The sequence below is a fragment of the Cheilinus undulatus genome, linkage group 22, assembly GCF_018320785.1.
Source record: "Cheilinus undulatus linkage group 22, ASM1832078v1, whole genome shotgun sequence".
NCBI classification, from domain to species: domain Eukaryota; kingdom Metazoa; phylum Chordata; class Actinopteri; order Labriformes; family Labridae; genus Cheilinus; species Cheilinus undulatus.
In genome coordinates this window covers 20,081,198-20,101,764 of record NC_054886.1, presented here as the reverse complement: position 1 = coordinate 20,101,764, position 20,567 = coordinate 20,081,198, and the positions used below count along the sequence as shown (strand labels likewise).

General features: G+C 38.3%; 1 protein-coding gene across 2 annotated transcripts in view; it reads right to left on the bottom strand.

The window, feature by feature from the left end:
- Positions 1-20,567, bottom strand: part of LOC121504174 (phospholipid-transporting ATPase ABCA1-like) — a 269,110-nt gene that overhangs the window by 66,091 nt on the left and 182,452 nt on the right. For both annotated transcript variants that reach the window (XM_041778824.1, XM_041778823.1), the window contains 5 exons: positions 19,382-19,476; positions 18,612-18,717; positions 12,700-12,774; positions 7,675-7,844; positions 1,154-1,331 (listed from right to left, as the gene is read on the bottom strand). In XM_041778824.1, coding sequence (XP_041634758.1) covers positions 1,154-1,331; positions 7,675-7,844; positions 12,700-12,774; positions 18,612-18,717; positions 19,382-19,476 — 624 coding nt within the window. The remainder of the gene's footprint in view (positions 1-1,153; positions 1,332-7,674; positions 7,845-12,699; positions 12,775-18,611; positions 18,718-19,381; positions 19,477-20,567) is intronic.

Below are 20,567 nucleotides of genomic sequence, written 5' to 3'. Positions count from 1 at the left end.
TTTATTTGTATTTTTGATGTTCCCTTGTGGCTGCAGGGCTCCTTAAAACAAACACACATAAAAACAAACACATGGAGTGTACCAGGGTGAAGTGAAACATGATCACCTACAGAGACATAAACAGCTCACCCTGAAATATTAAGGAGCTTTCTTCATGGATTTTTGGCAATATTTCTATTGTTGACAGTGCATGCATGCTAATGTGCACAGCTCCAGGCTACAATCATTAGACGGCTCCTTGGGTGCATTTGTCTCCTTCTTAGACACTATTTATCCACCGTAATGATGAGCGACCTGATGCCATTTCTTTACCAGAGATACCTGATAAAATGTTTACTTCAATTATGCCTCAGGGAGGCTGCCGGTGAGCATGTTGAGTGTAACCAGCGGTGGCAGCCAGTGTCGATAATTACGCCTCAGCCAATAACTGTTGCTCTGGTGAAGCTTTTCCCAAAAGCATCACTGTGTAAACTACATTATCAATTTCAGAGGCTGGAGATTATTTTATACATAAGGTGGGAAAAGACGGAGCAAAATCATTGGATAGAAGATCTAACAGAGATGGAATGAAAGATTAGTTTCGCATATTCTTATCAAGATATAGTTGAGAGTAAAGAACACCCTTATCCTAACCCTAACACCCTCGATAATAAAGAAATTACCTGCGAGTTATCAAGCAACCTATATGAAAAATTCTCATTTTATTTCTGAAAATTTACTTGGTAAAATACCATCTAATTATCTAAGCTTTATCACAGTATTATGAGGGTTAAGGTTAGGGTAAGGGTAAAATATTACCTAATTACCACAAAATCATGAAAATGTTATGAGGAATTACTTGAGAAGTACTTTAATGACTAGTAGGTTAACACTTGTTTAATACTACCAAATCTTACTTTGTAAAAAGCAGACTTATTACTAGGTAATTTCTGCCCTATTCTTCAGAAATGAATGGATAATCACTACTTATTACTATAAAATTACTAGGTAATTGGGGCCCACTAAAAAAATGTGCAACCAGACTTTCTGTTGGAAGATTGCGAGGTGTCCCAGATGTGGTCTTCGTTGTCTACTATGACAAACTACACTAGATAATACAATCAATTTTGTAGGTCAAGGTTATCCATCTTTTTATATAGGCAATAGCTCTTACCATATCCCAGGCAAAGTTGGCTAACCAGTAGACAGTTGGGTTTATTCCACTGACAAACTGCAGATGCTTGGCTTTGTTCACCCTCTCCTGGATGAGGAAAAGGACAAAACTGGCTGGGATGAAGGACATGGCAAATATAACGCAGATGGACACCACTACATCCGTGGAGGTCGTTGCTCTGGAATTTTAAAAGGAGCACAACAAAACAGGAGATTGATTTAGAAGCTGAAAAAATTAAAATAAATCCAAAGTGCAGCTAAAAACTGAGTGAAACTTTAAAATGTAATTTCTTTGAATACTCTGAGGTACTTTAAATGTGTTCTTGACTCTGAGAACAGCGATTTTGCTGTGAACAAAATTGTGTCAGAAATGAAAATTAGTTCACACATTTGCTCTGTTAATGATCATAGTGTTTCTACATGTGCTAAAATATGTAGCACTAACCTCAGGGTGCTGCACATAAGATATCTTTATGGAAAACAACATTTTAACTTAATTAAAATCTAAATTGAATTGTTCCATGCTTCCCATGAAACTGAATGAAGTTAAAGGGTGGTATTTGCTGAAATTAAATGCTTCTCTTGAAGGAGTAATGGCTCACATCTTTATCTCTGGCATTATAGGGAGGGAAACTTAGAAAAAAGGGAGATCAACTATTCTCCTGTTGCCAGGACACGAGGCAGAATGAGGAACAATGTTCAAGCAATGTTTAGCTCATTATCCACAATACAATGGAAAAGAAACACATTTAATCTATTTGTTGAAATATTTTTATGCATTTAAGCATATTTGTGACAAAATTAATTCATTTCACTCAAATTTTGTTAGGTGTCTGTATGATGATTTCATAGGACAAGCCTCACCTGCATGGATGACAAGCTCTGGTGATGCTGTTTCTTTATAATAAAAAGTCCTTTGAAGCTAATTAGGCCTCTGAACCCAGGATAGGCCATTATGCTTGGTTCACAGCTTCTTTTTGTGTCTTGACAACCCATGATAATAGAGGGAACTGATTTTTTTTTAAAATCTAGACTAGAATTCTGAAAATGTAAGAGTTACCCTTTTTCATGTTGGAAAATTACCAGTTTCTCCTCTCAAATGTTCACCTTGATTTTTACGGAGTTTCTTTCATGCTGTCCTAGCTTGGAAAATATCCTTCAGTGTGTCCACTCCATTAGCGCTGAACAAAAACATGGCTCCTTCTTCACCATCTGCCACAACCCCCGCCCTAACATAATCTTTCACAAGACTTCCTGTTGTGGCATTAGCATATTCAATGACTTAACTCATGCTACATGGCTGTATTTATCGTGACCAAAGCAGATGCAATTACAGCTCATAAATAAGCTAATTCATCGTGGTGCGTGCCAGAACATTTCAACAGGTTTCAGGGGTAGGTGGGGAGTTTGATCTAACCCTGAATTCTTGAAGCGGTGTAATTGCTGTGAAGAAAAGGACAAGCAATCTGTTAATTAACTAATAATGCAAGAGCAAGAAAGATGAGCAGTGGGGGCAGAGCTGTACAGGATGTGTTGCTTTGCTTTTTTTTAATGAAGGGGGCTGCAGGGCAAAGCCTCACATGTGAGAGTGGAGAGGGGCTGAAAGTATGAGATAATTATCAAGTGTAAAGCTGAAGGGCACAACATGCAGGATGTTGCTAGTATTAAGTAGAATTATGTAATAAAGTAGAAAATGATGTCAATTTGATAGGAAAAAAATCAAATTAATTAGGTGCCACATATACATTTGACAATTCTGTGGGATGTTTTACACAGAGAGCGCAAAAATTACTATATGATTGCAGCTAAATTATACATCATATTTAGGGCATGAGCAGTTAAGCATACTCCTAAAAATGTATGTCTATAAATATAAATATATACTGTTGAAACTGGTGCCAGAATGTGACACTTCTAAAGAATATTGCAGAGCCATATTTTCTCAAAAAGACTTTATGTGAGTAAAGTGGTAATACTGATGCATGCTTATGGTAAAATTTACCATTTGAATTACCTATAAAGTGCACTTCAAGAGAGTGTCACTTTAATTTTAAAATAACATATAAGGCATCTGTCTTCTGTGAAACTGAGAGATGTATTTTAGGGCTGAGCAATTCATCAAAATTTAGATTAAAAAATATTATGTCCTACTGTGATTTTCAAATCACAGAATTGAAATTGCAGCAGGACCTGAAATGTGTTTCAACGTACCAGTTTAGTACATTTTTTGAGGCAGAGTTGCTATGCTCTACTGTAGAGCCTCTAAACATCACGCGAACATTCAAGTAGTGTAGGTACCAGATGTGTCCAGGCTGACAGATCTGTCCCAGAGCTGCGGCCTCTGATGACATAGCACCTTATGATTGGCTGTGATGACATCATAATTAGCTGGAAGCTCATGAAGCTAACAGTTTAGCTTTCCACAAAGCTAACTCTGAGAGCTAAATTTAGCATTGTAACGTTATTCATACTGTCTTCCAACCCTCAATATTTTTTGAGGTGATATTGAGGGTGTTAGAAACATCATTATGAATAAAATATTACAATTTTAAGACTTTTACAGTGTCTCAGATAGCCTTGACTCCCTTTTTGCTCTTGCTATAGAACAGAAGGATGATATAATTGATGTCTTGATCAATATTTTAACTTATTGTTAATGAAAAGCAATAAATGAAACTAACTTTATGTGCAGATGTAAAGGGATTAAGTAAAAAAATCACTGCTCTGACAGAAAAAAAATGAACTTTTGAAAAACCAGTCCATTTTAATACATATAACATTACAAATATCTATCTTAAACTGAATGATTAAAATATCTATCGATCTATAAACTCTGCTGTATTGTTGTTTGTCCAAGTAAATTTGCTGTAGTCAAGATTGTTCATGACGTCGCAGGTGCAGGACCCAATCAGTCAGCCTGGACAAATCTGGTACCTACCATCGTACCATCATTTTCTTTTCTAGAATAAATTGCAAAAAAATTCCCACTTTCCTTGTTATTGTGTATTTTTGTCTTATTAAAGTTAGAAAGACACAAAATCAATATTCCCTTCAATACAATAACTCATATTAAATTTGCAATGACTCAAAATAATCACAACTATATATTTTTCCAAAATTGTTCAACCTTGTGCAATCTACCAAATATTCTGTTCAGCCTAAAATAGAATAATTTATAGCTTCTTTTTTAAAGATATATTTTTGTGCTTTTCAGTGCCTTTATTGGACAGAGGAGGACAGTGGATAGAGTCAGAAATGGGATGAGAGTGGGGAGAGACATGCGGTAAAGGACCAGAGGCTGGATTCGAACCCGGGTCACCTGCGTACATGGGTAGTGCATTAGACTGCTAGGCCATCTAAAAAAAAAAAAAACACCTAAATGAGGGACACTCTGGGAGTACCAGATTTTTACCTGAAAAACCTGGTTGGAGATCTATTCTCTTGTTGATCTTGCCAGAAAGAAAAGGTCATATTTCACTACACAGCTCCTCAGTAGCTACTTATTACTAAGTAAAACAAAAAACAAAAAAACTTTTAACTCAAAAACTTTTTACTTCTACTTAAGGAGATTTTAAAAACACTACTTTTACTCACACTTGAGTACAACAGTTGTGTACTTTTTCCTTCTGATGCAACATTAGTAGTTAAGCAGTAAAGGGTCCTGTTGAAGCTGGCTGATCACAGAGCATAAAGTTCTGAGACCAGAAGAGAGTAAATGTGGATCCAAAATCCCAAAGACTATAAGCTTAAAGAGACTAAAAAATTAAGGAACTGTAGAGTAGAGAGATGTGGATTTTTTACACCATACATTGTTATTAAACTCATCGATGTTACAAAATAAATTAAAGTAGAGCTTAAGTAACCAAATTTATGTGTATTTAGTCTTCAAATCAAGAAGACTTCTATTTACTTCGTCCTTTTTGTTTTGACCTGCAAGCTTTTTGAACAATAACAGTGTCCAAGCTAATCTGGGAATCATAGTTTATAAATTGCAGTCGTGACAGTCTGACAGAGGCACAGAGGAAGAGAGGCTCATCCTGAATCTACTTTAGGCAGGCGGTCGTAATTATCTCCTAACCCCTGTGCAGCCTCGCTCTCTAACTCAGGCCTGTCGTCAGCACCTGATCACTACATAAATACCTGACAGAGAATCGGGCTGGAGCAGCGGTGGAGGACAGAGTAAAACTGCTTCTCTGTGGTGATTGGTGGCAGCCATTGAATTGCCTGCATAATTTCTGGAGTTGTGGTCATGGCGCTGCATGGTAATTTGCTGCAGGGGGGAAAATTTCAGCTACTTCCCATTAAATAGGCCGATTGGGATGACGTCTTCGAACAAAATATCTGCAACAGATTATGGCGAGGAAACACATACCAGTTCATAATCTCAAAACAAAACAGAGCTCAGTACACAGCGAGCAGTTACATCCATATGTTGGGTTTTAGCACATCATTAATCTCTCACTCTCATGGGGAGCTGCTCTACCGCCAGTGCTGGGATAAAGCCTGAGGAAAAAACAGTACATCCTCATGAGGGACTCCCATGGGCCTCCAAATCTGTGCATACTCAGACAAATTCCCCATCTATCCATCCATCTATCTTACACTTTCTATTGTGTCGTCTTTTACTCTTCTGTTCTCCCTTAGTCTGTTCCGTCTCTGCTTCTCTTTCAAACACTCCATTACTCTGTCCGTCTTACTCTGCCTGATTTCTCTGTTTCCCAGTCACCATTGGTTTCTCAAAAAACTGTCTACCAACAAGAAGGAAACACAATTTGGCTGCACTACATGCTGAAATTTAGAGGTGAAAGGTTCAGACAAGGTTTTCTGATGCAGAAATGAAATCACAGAAAATAAGATGTATTTTAAATTTTAGGGGTTCCTGCTTACATCTCCTGTAAGAGTCTTTCGTTATCAAAATTCGTTTGGGAGAAGTTTGACGGTTTCATGATTTCTGAGTAAATGAATGGAAAATGAGAGGTGAAAAAAATGAGGATGGCAGTGATGTATCATCGTGGATACCAAAGGGCTTTAAAAACTTGAAGAAGAACAAGACAAGGAAAACACAGATAAAGAAGAAAAAAAGCTGTGTCCCAATTCACGGTTGGAAGATCAATTGTGTCACAGCAGGACAAAGGATGTCCCATTTCAAAGGCTCCATCAAATATCAACAAATGTCTCCAACTTTCTTCACATATCCCATGACTTACTGAGCAGTAGGACCCAGTAGTATCTATTTTTTATCTCTTAAACCTTCCCCAATATTTTAAGCAGCATGGGTTATTACCATATGGTGTTTAAAAACCATATTATTTAAGAGCAGGGTCACAGTCACGACTTTTTAGTCAAGTTTTGAGTCATTTCCAAAAATGGTTGATTTTTCAGCAATATCTGGCAACTCAGTCGCGGTCATGGCTTTTTCGATCAAGTTTTGAGTTGATTAAAAAATTGTCTTTTTTTCTGAAATCCTGCAACAGGTCTGCAGTCATGACCTCCTGTTAAAAATTTGAGCGATGTCAAAAACCATCGATACATTGCTCAAAATTGTTGAAAGGATGCCAGTCATGACTTTCTGATCAAATTATCAGTGATTACAAGAATTGCCAATTTTTGTCTCAAATTTTGCAACAGGGTCACAGTCATGACTTTTTGGTCAAATTTTGAGTCATTTCCAAAAATGGTTGATTGTTTGCTGAAATCCGGCAGCAGGTTCACTGTCATGACTTCTTGGTCAAATATGAGCCATGTCAAACATCATTGATATATTGCTCACATTTAGCGAAAGGATGCTGGTCATGACTTTTTGGTCAAATTACAAGTGGTTTCAAAAATTGGTGAGAGGTGTGCGGTTTATCTCTGACATCCCAACTCAAAAGGGTCCCAGACCCCAGGTTGGGAACCAATTACCTCAAACATATTTCCTGTGGTTGTTATATATGGCTGGAATTCTGAAGGGCTACTGGCCACAGTGTCCAGTGACCAAAAAAGTGTAAACTCTGAGTCTTGTCAACACTTCGCACTGCTGCTGGGAACAAAGTTGGGACAATAAAGGGGTTGACATCAGCTACTACCATGTAAAATGGACGCAGTGAATGTGGTCAACATGGTGACAACTGAATCAACAAATTTTACCCATGATATGCCCTGTATCATATAAGCAAAATTGAGACATGTTAAGAAGTTTAAAAACTTAATTTTCACAAGTTTTTTTTCCTGTAAAGAGCTGGTTTTTAAGTTTCTTCTCTTTCCAAGCAGTTTATATTTAAACAGTGCTTTTCATTCCCATAATTCTGTCCACTGTCAAAAAACGTTATTTAGTTATACTTTTACTTGAAATGTTTCAGTATAATTTTTTTCAGAAATGCTGTTCTTCTTCTTAACTAAGAAATATATACATTTAGACTTTTACTATGACTTTTACCACCACAAGGAAAAATAGACAGATGGCAAGCAGTAAGTGAAAATCATGCAACACCCACCCACCATCTACCTTTAAACCCTATTTTTTCTGTTCTGATGACTCACATAGCAACGTAGGAGAGCTGAGCCTTGGTCAGGTTCAGAGGGTGATTGGACACAGAGATGCCGTACTGGTGGGGGTCTTCTCCTGCCAGCAGGTTCCCCCTCAGGATGGCGTTGTTGGCCACGCTAAGGAAGGATGGGATGCTGTGCCATGCCTGGTTGTAGAACCACACCTGCAGAGGTGGAGACAGGTATTAGGACTGATAACAGCATGCAGAGGCTTTGCAGTTGCTTTAGCTGTCTCTGAGCAACATGTGGTGAAGCAGTGATCAACACATTTCTGATGGACAAATAATAGAGAAAGATGCATGCAGGTTAGACAGAAGAGACAAGTGTGGAGCAGTTTAAAGCGAAAATGTTTGTCTTTTTGAAGCAATGTACGGAGAACACACTGCTGGAACACTGTGGTTACACTTTGGGTATATCACTGGAAAAGTGACCATTGGACTTTTGTAATAAGTGACAGAAGAGGTGGGCACAGCTGAGCAACACAACTCTCCTCATCATATCTTGTTTGATTGAGAGACCCCTGGCAGCAGAATTTACATACTTCTACCCTGGAATTTCAGAAAATGCATTTAGAATGTCATATAAAGAGCAGTGAGGGAGAGAGGATAATAATCCCTCCTTCCTGCTGTCCCTAATCAGCCACATCAATCAGTCTATGGCACTTTATAGATATGACTATTAGCCATAATCTCACAACCATTCAAGATAGTCTTACCACCAGCTACCTGATTGTGAAACAATGATAAATGATCATGTATAAGGCATACATTTATATGTCATCTCAAACAACAGCACTACACTACCCACAATCCTTTAGTGCCACAGCAATGTCTCTGATTGGCTGCTATTGAAAATTTCACAACAAAAGCTGGGTCAAACAGGGAAACAAAGATATTTTGCCATGTAGAAGACATAAGCAAGTATACTATCAACCTTGTTTTTAAGAAAGACAACATTTAAGCTACATTTCCCACGATGCTACAGTGTTACAACAATGACTCTGATTGGTAAAGTTACAAATTTCAACTTTCAGGCACTACAAATGTTAACGGCCATGGAAAAGTGGGCGGCCACTGCTGACAGAGGGCATCTCATACATCACTTCAGGCAACAGGACATTCTCATAAATATTCAGTTGCAGTACATCGGTTTCAACCTGTAGAGGGCAGCCACTATGAAGATTTTTAACACCGAACTGCGAATTTAAACATCAAGATTTGGACACTGAATGATCAACAGCACAACTAAAACCCCATATACTGTATATGGGCCACTCCACCCAATTGGTGCAAATTGCAAAAACACTTAAGTCACTACCAAAACACTGGCTATTTTGCCAAAAAATAAAATACCTCTCATTCTCAACCAACATTTTATAATAATGACTGTTTAGGTGTATGTCTAATTTTAACTATCAAACACTCTGAAGCCAATATAATCAGATTTAGAAATAATATGAAGAAAGACAATAGGTAGATTTAAATGAAACTTAGAAATCAACATCAAAAAACTGTTAAAAAATTGATTCAAATCTATTTTGCTGTGAAAGCCTTATAAACAAATTTTAGAAAAATAGTCTACAGTGGGAGAAGAAGCAAAATTCAAAAAGGTAAAACAATGATTTTATTCTTAATAAAAGTTTATGTTGCAGTAGTGACAAATGTGGGGGAAGTGAAGTTATAAAGAGATAGTTTGAAAATACGAAATGAACATTGAGTGTACTTTTACTAAAGATGTATCCCTTAGATATAGTTTAACAGATATATGATAAAATGTTTATGAAAGAGCATACAAATTTTGATCAAACTCCAACTCTGAATTTGCACCAATTTCGGTAGAATGGCCTCTTTTGGCTTCATCTTAAAAAAATGATCAGAGGGTTTAGCTGCACTTTCATGTTTATTGTCATGCTACTCGTAAATCTGAAGTATTAGCATAATCTTTATAGTTGTTGTTTAATCTTCAGTCTCTAATTTTAAAGGTCTTTTTCATTTGATATGTTCATTGGCACTTCTATATGTAAGTATTCCCAATCCTGTGAAATCTCTTGGTTAAAAAAGAAAGTATTACATTGACAATGGGGTGCTGTCTGTGCAGACTCTTTGTATGATAAAATGTATTACTGCTGGGCAGGCGTGCACCTATCGATGCTTTGTATTCTGTCTATTTTTTGCATTCATCTCTGTGTGAGAGAGTTTTTATATAGTAGAAATAAAAGAAAAATAGATTTTTGGCTATTTAGTGCAAGAAAAGATCTCTGAGGAGAGGGGTCAAATAATCTTCAGAAGATTTCTCTGTGCAGAAGACTTTTCTTTAAGAAAAAGCCACAGATGTGACAAACAGTTTCTTATTAAATAGAAGATAAAGGGCCCCAATGACAGCCAATCTAGATGCGGCGTAGCGTGCTGTGTAAAAGAAACATTTCTGAACACTTTCTTTATAATGTAAGTGATTCTCGGAGTCTGTGGCTGCTGGGGTGGAGAAGAAAAAAAAGAATGGATGAAAGAGAGTGGGAGTAAGAGAGGACTCCCTGCTGATAGCGCAGAGCTAATTAAGAGTGGATGGTGTTTGAGTGTCAGTCTAACATAACACGGGCTCACAGAGGAGGATATGGACTACACATACACACACACACACACACACAATAAGCACACACACTCAGACTATGTCTGCATGTTTGTGCCTCTCTGGTCTCACCACATCAGTGGCGACTCAAATCGGTCTAAATTAAGTTTGTTTATATTACTAACATATTTCACATCTTGCATATTAAATATAATTTGATGTGCTCAAGTCAAGATAACGTAAAGCAAAAAGCAACAAGCGTGTCTACTAAACACAAGAGGGTTATTATAAGATGAGTAAAAGATATAATGACAAGCTGGGTTTGCATTTCTACTTCTAAAACTACATAAAACACTATTTTCCGAGGGAGAAAATAACTCACTGAGATAGAGTACATTAGGACAAGATATTTGTATGAGATAGGGAGAGGAGAGGAATGCTACACAGAGTCAAAAATGTCTAAAAAATGTAACTAGGATCAGATGCTCTTCAGGATGAGAGGATGAGGATTGAAACAGCAAAAATAAACTAAAGACTTGCCAGATTATCTGCAAATAGACTCCATTGTAGAGCTGGCATACAAAACTGAAGATCCAAGGTGCTCTGATGTGGTTAAAAATCACATCAGACAGTAATATGATGTCCTTTTTTGAGTTTATATTGAGGTTTTTGTGGTGACTACTCTAACTAGCTTTTAAAATTTGCAATAGTATGAATAATTTGTTGTTTTTTGTACATTGCCAGCTGATCCCAATTTTCACCTTCCCGTTCCCACAGCTAACCACAGCTCTTCTTTCAACACACTGGTTCATTTAAATATGACGTACTTCTTACTAACCCCTGTTTGCATTAACGAAGATGCACCACGCTGCTGATGCTGGCAAAGCATAACCTCCTCCACTCAAGCCTCCTCCTTTATAGCATAAAGCTTGTTGCACCCTCTTATTCAGATTCATGCGACTATAGATTGATTGCTGTTGAACTAATTTTATTGTATTCAGTACACATTGTGATAAATCTATTTATCCATATGGAGGTTTCTAGGCATGCGCTCCCTAAAATGTCAAAGCATGCTGCTGGGCTAACCCAGGGAGCATCTTTAAGCAGAGCCTTCTCTGCCAAGTAAAACCGTTTATCCATCTTACAATAAAATGGTCAAATGTATGACGAGAGCGTCCAAGACTGAAATGTTTTTTTTTTCTTCCGTGTTGTTGTGACTTTTGTCATTTGACTTATCACGATACCTGACTTGTTTTAAAACATCTGTTCTTAGAGCTACGACACACAGATATTCCTGTTCAATAAAGGATTTCTGATCACATCAGAGTGTCTTGGATATTCAGTTTTGACTGCACATCTAAAGGCTGCTGGTCAATAAAGGGCGCTAGGTTTTTGAGTTTTGTGTAAAATTATGTCAATTTTGTCTTTTTTCTTCTGCTTTTTTGTGTTGTTCCAATGCATATAAATGAAATAAACATGTGTATACCAAAACATTTTTAATTGCAACAATTTCTTGGAGAAATGGTGTATTTTCTGGAAAAATTCCAGGAGTGCCAATACTTTCGTGCATGACTGTACTTTATAGACATGACATATTTAAGGATAAAAATGTGCAATGTGCATTGATAAGTAGATTTGTGTTTAATGTTACTTCCTGCTTCCTGCCTGGGGCACTGCTCTTGTGCCCACAGCCTTCCACTGACTGCAATTTTAAGTTGCAAATGCTCATTATGTCCTCGTCAATACAAGAGACAGGAGCTCTAGCGGCACAGAAGTTCAGCAAATTACTACATAATATTACTGCCTCATTTTAAATGTTTTAAAGTTTAATTCTATAAACTTTGAGATGTTTTTCATAACCAAAATTTGGCCTGGTGGTTCAGATCACTATAGTCTGTCATACAACAAACTAAAAATACAGATTTTTAATCACTTTACAGGGACTTGAATTGGAAATTCATTAATTGAACTTATTCAGCCTTTTACATTCTTTTAATTCAAGCAGGGCCAAAACATTAAAGGGGGAGAAAGAGAGTAAGGAATGACAGGCAGGAGAGGGCCTACAGGTCAGATTCAAACCGTGCTTTAAGATCTGCAGCCTCACCACATGCCAACTAAACACAAGGCACACAACTGCTTAAAAGATTGATACGTAATTAATTTTGCATTACCAATAAAGGGTAGAAATTCAAAATATGCATTCATATCCTAAACCTAACATGATATACCCTTTATGCTGAATAAAACAATGTTTTAGTATAATGCTTATAAAACTAGTTATGTTCAAGAAACAAAAAAGGACCAGATATAGGTGAGTTTGCCCCTTTACTCTCTCATTATCATTATCCTGCCCAAAAATTCTAATGCACCTGCCTCATTTCCCCCTCAAACTTTCATCTCGTTGCATCAAATGGATCAGCAGAGCAAAGGAGAACAAGGCAATTAATCTAATACCTTTACGTTGTCCCTGGTTCCCAGCTTCTTCAGCAGCGCCTCAGCCTTCGGGAAGATCTGATCAGTCATATTATCCTAATGAAAATGGAGAAAAAACAAGAGAAAAAAACACTTAATTGGATGCACTTGGAAAACCACTTCTGCTCTTTGAAATGCAAAATATGCGGCAGAGGGAGACAAGAATTAAGACTTTCAGAGAGCGCTGGGGTGTGCTGAGCCACTTATTTCCCACAGACTTGGGCAAAAATATGTCCCTTGTTATTTTGGCTACTTGCAAGTTTTTTCACTTGCTCCTCTGACATTTCTGTTTTATTAAATAGTGTGAAATAATTAAAATCACCAGAGGAGGGACAGAACATGAAACAAAGATTTACCAGTAACAGACATCGCCTTATTACTGAATGGGCTAATCAGATGGAAGAAGTATGACTGGATAGTAAACCCCTAAGTGTTCATATAGAGATTAAAAAAAATGTAAAAAGAAAAAGGATTTTCTGTGGAGCGCACAGTGTGCTGCACTTGTTTTGTTGTGAAGAGAGGGAAAAATGGCACAGAGAAGGGAAAGTGGACAGGTTGCATTAAAAATCTGCTCAACTGCACTCATGTTCCTGTGAAATGAGCCTTGGGATGAGGCCTCGAGATGACAGGCATGTGATTTTCCAAAGTGTCATGTTGATACCATGCTGTTCAGGCCAGCCATAGGAGTGCTGAGCACATTACGTGTGTGATATAAATGCAAATGGACCTCCTGTTGGACCCTGCCTTCATCATGGGGGGCTAAAGCAAAGGAGAGGAGAGGATGGTGGGGCGAGGAAGAGGCCGGCAGAGGAAAAGCGCAGGTGACAACTAGGGAGAGAGGTGGGGGGGGGGGGGGTGTGGTTAAAATACGAGGAGAAAAATCAAGTGAGACATCCCAGGAATGCAAGTGCGTGCTCAGGTGCAAGTGCCTGTCTGCACTGAAAGAGGGAAAGTGGAAAGGATTAGACACAAAAGATATTTCCAGCCCACAAAGACAGTTACCTAAGGACAAGGGGATGAAGAGATTACACCACTTGCGTTATTATTCTGATCCCACAACCCTCCCCTCAGCCAATCCTACGCCAGCATTGTGACATTCTCAGAAATTTGGAGATATTTCAAGAACATATTCAGAGCGTGTTTATTGCCATGCCATAGATCAAGTCTGCTCCTTTGGCGTAACAAAGTGTTCACACATCATTTCAATAGTGCAGCGTGAACTTGTCATCACTTTCCATATTGTAATTTGAAAGAGAAAAGAAAGAACGCCCCCTTCTACGCTAGCAGGAGTGTTTTTCGAGTTAAATAACAACCCCTCTGTTCGAAGTCATCACCTATTCATACATCAGTGCATAGAGCAAGACTCCTATTCATGTCTATGAAGCTTCTTTCAGCAAGAGCAGGGAATCTTCACGTTTCTTTATGTTTTCATTACACAGCACCAAGAGGATGAAACAAGATCAGGAGAGGGCCATAGATACCAGGGTGTAATCTTAGACATGACTGGTTCGGCAAAAAGACTCTTTGGTTCTGCAGCTAATATGGTGACAAAGCAACTCAAGAGTACCTCTTTTCATGTACAGCATGCAGATGCTTCATAACCTCAGTTCAGCAGACATGCTGTCAATAAGAGAGGCTGATAGAGATGGCAAGCTTTTCATGAAAGAATGAAAGATTTCTTTTGTCTTTTTTCTTTCTAACAAGATTTTATCACTGCTGTAGAACTAATCACCTGCACATAGGTGCACTCCCAGTTTCTTGCATAGTTGGGTCTTAATGAATGTGAGTTTTTTTTTGCCTTGTTAAACAAAGCTTCCTCCTCTGATTGGGCCACAATGAGCTGCTCTCTAGATAAAAAACACTCCCAAATACTGTGCATAACAGAAAGTCTGCCACAAATGTGAATGGTGTGCCAGCCGGAGTTAATCCTAACTGGTTTAACCCCTGATTATTGTAACATATGATGCCAACGATGATGCAAAGACATTAGTCTTGAATTTGCCTGCATATAATTTATTTGTATGTCAACAAGAAGTGACATTATGGTCTTGATTGCTTACTTTTGACTGAGACATCGTTCATAAGTCCTGTGGCGTATTTACCTTCAGCTCCCATCAAATGGTAAAAATTTCTTTTGTCATGGAAAAAATTCTTTTTAACTGAACATCTAATCCTAATCCGGGCAAAGGCTGCATTAGACCTGAGAGGTCTGCTTCTTAGGTCGAGAAGCAGCGCTTAAAGGTATTCAAAATGACACGCACGGATGGGATGGTTTATAGCACATACAGGGATGTCAATGGGATTCCGATAGAATGGACATGCAGACAAGTTTTCACTCAGCAGGCGAAGGCTGGAACTGTACAAGCTGACCAGACTGTATGGCAGACCTCTCTCCCCACTGGACTACCACTATTAATGCACTGATCCCAGGTCAGAGGAATATTGTGTCAGACCAGATAGTGTGTTAAATGGATTGCTTTTATAGCCTTAAACAGCAATACTGCCATGAGTAATCAAGACTTATACGTTTATCAACAGTAGAAGCTAAAAACATTAAAATTGTGAAAAATATTTGTGTTAAATTAAACAAAGGCAGCATGTCATTCTTGTCTGACTTGTTTAGATTTCTTGCTGGTGATCTTTCTTGAAGTAGCCTATTCACATTTTTTGGGCAGCATTGGTTGGTTGGTACATGTATCTAGCACTGACTAATTTAATGTAATAAATAATCAAGCAGTCTAAACATGACAGTGTTTTAATAGTGCTAAAAAAATAGTCCAGCCTGCAGGGCATCTCACTGGAGCAAATGTAAGTCAGACACCCCTGCTTCAGATGTTGACGTAACTTGCAAAGTTGCCTTGGTTTTCCTCAGCATCTAAACTTTCCTTACAAAAATCAGTCTGACTTTTATCAGTAGTACTTTATTTTAGTGGGCCCTAATTGCCAGGTAATGTCCTAAAAATAACCAGGTTATTTAAGAGTAATAACATGTTAACAAGTAATTTCTCAAAAATAAAAGTTAATGTCCTTATAATTTTATCAAGTAATAACTTTGACATTTGATAATATCAAGTATTAACCAAAAGTTTCTTAGAATTAAGATGAATGTTTTTCTACATTAGTTGCTTTATAATTCTTTATTTCAGCCCACTATGACATTAGAGGCATTGTGCCTTTAATGTAACTTGACATGGGCCACATTTTTAAATCACACAGGAATTACTCAGGAGGGATGGACAGAAATACTTCTTTTATCTTCTTTTACTTCCTTTACTCAACAGAGCTCGTTAGCATGCTTTTCAAGTGGAGGTTGGATGCATTAATAACATTATTATTTGAAATTAATACATTATTACTACGTAAATACTCAATTAATATTACTGTGTTTCCAAGTTATTACTTGGTAAAATCCCAAGATATTACAAGGTTATTGGCATCTTATTCTTGAGATATTACTAGATAATAATATCGTTGTAATTAGTCTTGAACTACTAGATAATTACTAGGTAATTTGGGCCTACTAAAATAAAATCTTGGCTTTTTTATTTTCATTTTTAATGTAGAAAACATGCTTTATAAAATCTGAATCCTACAACACATATGCAAACTGAAAGGAGCTCTGTTTGTGTAAGAGAAACATCCTATAAGTGAAAAATAAGTCTGCTTTATTATTTTATAGATGTGTATTAATTAGATTTCATTTAAGCACACAGCTTACAACCACTGATGTTACACCCCTAGAGGCCAGCAAGACTTACAAGCTTGACTTTTTTTTCTTGACTGTGCTTTTTGAAGCACTCTGGACTACCTGCATGTATGAGTGTTGGAATGGAGCTTCACAGAAAAAGTTGAGTCCAAAGTTAGGGGTAGGGGTCAGAGTGTCAATGTGTAAAGTGGTCCAGAGGGAGTTTGTGGTTTGCATAGTCAACTTCTTATTTCTCTGAATACAATAAAATGTCAAAAGAAAATCACATCTGAGAAGCCTGCATAAACATTTCGGGAAACAGCAGTGACATCAAGTGCATCTACGTCAGACACTGTGCTATTTTAAATACATTTTCTGGCTTGATTAAATAAATTCCAGCACACAGGCTGTCTCTACTCTCTTTCCCATCACCTATTTCTGCAGTGAACTCTATTTCTACCTGCTAGACACAGGAAATGCAATTAAACCGAAATTTCAAAGCCCGCTCCGACATCTGCGCAGGTGGCTCAAAGTGCAAAAGCACGCTATTTCCCGTTAACGTCTCACATCTGAATGCCTGCCGAGCAGCACAGAGCCCAGACATTTCCCAAGGACAGTGTAGCACTTTAATAACAGGGAATGCAGAGATTGGGAAGGCTAATGCTCGGCCATTAGGGTTACATCACTGCCGCTGCACGAATTAAAGTCACATTAGCGTCCAGATCCAGGAGACAAGCGAAGGGAGCCCAGGTAGGGATGAGAATAGAGACGCCTTAGGGCGAGGCAATATGCTGATCTCAGAGTAATTTGAACATCCAAAATTTGAAATGTTAATCAGCAACTCAGTGTGCGTGAGCACAAGAGCAACTCAGAGAGGGAAATAGGGAGATTCACGGAGGTAGCAAGTCAGATAGTACCAAGTTCAAGAGGCTTTGCTTGAGTAAAAGCGCACTGATGTGTGTGTTTGAAGTGAATAGAGGTATTTGCAGTAAAATGAATTAGAAAATGAAAAGGAGTAAAGGTTTGTGTGTGAATCTGTGTGATCCTGAGCAGCCAGGACCCAGATTTCTCGATTTATTCAAAGCCATGCAGATAATCATGGCCAGTTTCCATGGACACTCTACAAAATAGACAGGAGGAATCTAAAAACCCTTTCTTCTTTCCTTTTTTATTTCTTTCTCAATCATTTAAGAACTCAGGAGTGTCCAAGGATCCAAAGCATCACCTGTGCCCGGGATAAAAGGCTAACAGAACAAAGAACACTGGGCTGCAATTACAGCGGTGTGTTTAAAAGATGGCAGCAGCCTTGACAGAAGAATATCAGTCTGTAAACAGCTTCTACAGCCACAAAATACACCAAAATTTAATCTGACCAAATGTTATTACAAAAATAATAAACTACTGATAATGCACCAATCACTGAATTACATGATTTGCATTGGTTAATATGTCTCAAAGCAGTGCCTGGCCATTTACACTTCATATCATCTATAATGTCAGTCATACAAAGATACTTACATTTGGGAACATTTAAGACTGGCCGTTACAGAAACTATGCCAAATCAGAAGCAGGGTCTAGAAATAGTTCAAAAACAATTTGATGTGCAAAAAATATGAAATTTCACCATCAGAACCAGGACTCAGCTGCATGGCGGTACAGGGGTTAGCCCTGTTGCCTCACAGCAAGAAGGTCCCTGGTTCGCTTCCTGGTCAGGGCCTTTCTGTGCGGAGTTTGCATGTTCCCCCCGTGCACGCGTGGGTTCTCTCCAGGTACTCCGGCTTTCTCCCACCACCAAAAAACATGTTCATTAGGTTAATTGGTGTCTCTAAATTGGCCGTAGGTGTGAGCGTGCTTCGTATGTCTCTACATGTCAGCCCTGTGATTGACTGGCAACCAGTCCAGGGTGTACCCTGCCTCTCACCAAATAACAGCTGGGATAGGCTCCTCCATGGCATTTCATCTTGTATGTTTAAATAACTTTAAATGTATCTGATCAAAATCAAGCATAATGGGTTATTAAAAGTGAACCCTGCCATTAACAAAGCTCTTATTTAAGGCTCAGCACACTACTGATTTTCATGATGCTTTTGTCCTTAGTTTTCAGAACAAATTGAATTGATCAGCAGTCTTCTGGATGCCCCTTGGCGAGTCATATATTCCAGAGTATCAACAGGCCTGACTCTATGAATAGCAATGTTTATCACATACTTGAAATGAGCTGAATAGGTCCGTGAGATCCTTGAAAGTGGATTCAATTGCTGCCTCGGTCAGACGGACTTGGGAGTTGACTGCTCCGACAGATATCCCTCCGTACCTGAAGAGGCGGAAAGGAGGAGAAAGAAAGAGGAGTTCAAGAGGAGGTAAGGGAATAAGAGTAACATTAAGAATGCACTAAAGCGCCCACACAATTTTATACTTTCCCTGCAAAGCTACACACACAGACATAAAATAATGGCAGATATTAGACTGATGATGCAAACAAAAACAGTTCTGCACACAAACAATCTTTAAAAAACAGACTATGCTTGAAACTGATTATTTCAATCACTCTCAGTTTGCTATGAATGTTTTATACTTTAAAATTACAGGATAAGGAAAGCATTTAGAAGAGCATCCCAGCAGGATTTGTCAAAACATGACAACTACAAAAACATGCCGTGACAGAAATGGCACCACACTGTGCAGGATTTTGTCCTTTTATTTATATTAGACTCATCTGACCTTCTGAAAGTGGAAGCAACAACAATCAAAACAGCAGCCCAGGTAGTAATTTGGCCCTTTTTGTTGTCAAATAAATAAATAAAAAAAATACATGTGTGACCAAATTCAAAGCGCCTGAGGAGAGTCACTGGTCTCTGAAGTGCTCTGGGATACGTGAATGCACCGTGAAGCCCTGATTCAAAAAGCTCTTCAAATGGTGCAGTGTACTCACAGAAACTCTAGTGGATGTCAAAATATTCACAACGCTCTCACATTACCTTGTTTTACCAGAGTGCTCATAAGTCTTGACCAAAAAGTCAGACATGTTTCGTCCAGATAAGTCCAGCAGTGTGTCTGTTGTATTCTGGATCCTCTGTAAAAAAGGAAGGAGAAAATATATTACTTTTTTTTTAATGCCCTTGACCACAAATCTCCATCAATGATCTCCTTGGCAATTTCTGACATGTATAAATGCATTAATGCAATTTATAAGCAAAGAAAATAGACCCTGTCTCCAAGCAGTTGCCTCTTTACTGATCTACACATGGCTGTACTTCTTCTAAGTTCTTTGTCTTGAAATATAATTGTTAAAATGGAAAAAAAAGATTTTTATAAACAGGTAAATTGGAGTATCTAATTTTGTTTTTTCTGGATAAAACCATCAGTTTCCATTGATCAAAACTATTTAGAATGATTAAGATTACTTGATGAATACATAATATATGCTTCTTTGTGCTCATCTGTGATGAAGTCAGCAGTTACGGTTGAACTACTTCCACCAAAACTGTGGATCATCTTCCTTGCAGAAATAATTTTAAAAAAGAAAGAACAGCAACATAATTTCCAGGTCCAGAGCATCCTAGGGTACTGCCTAGTCATCTGCTGAGTCTGTGCTTAACAGTGCAATGAGCAGTGCCTATAAGAAAGTATTCACCGCCTTTGGTGTTTTACCCTTTGACCTTCTACCCAGCTTTTGAAGCCTGTAACTCCTTCAAAGTAGTCATAGGTGTCTTGGCGGCCTCCCTCACTCATCTACTTCTTGCACAGTCACTCAGTTTGTGAGGACGGTCTGATCTAGGCAGATTTAAGGCCCGGACATATTCGAGCGTACTGTGAGCGGAGCGGACTCCATGCTTAAATGTCTGCAGTCATCAGAGCTTCCATAGTCAAGCGCACTGCCGGGTAGTAGTTTCCTGTGAAATCCTACATTTCCCACAATCATTGCGTGTTGTTTACATTTTTCTGTCATGGCGTCCTACACTGACCACACGGAAGAGGAGCTGCTCTGCCTGCTGGCTTTGCAAAGCAATTAAATTAAGAGACGGTGGTATGTACGGCCATTAAATGCCACAAGAGATGAGGAAGGGGAGTATGCCATGTTGGTGAAGGACATGTGAAGTACTGACCTGGAAAAACAAGTGCGAAATGCAGGTCGGTGTCACATTTAAATTGGGTCAATGTGAA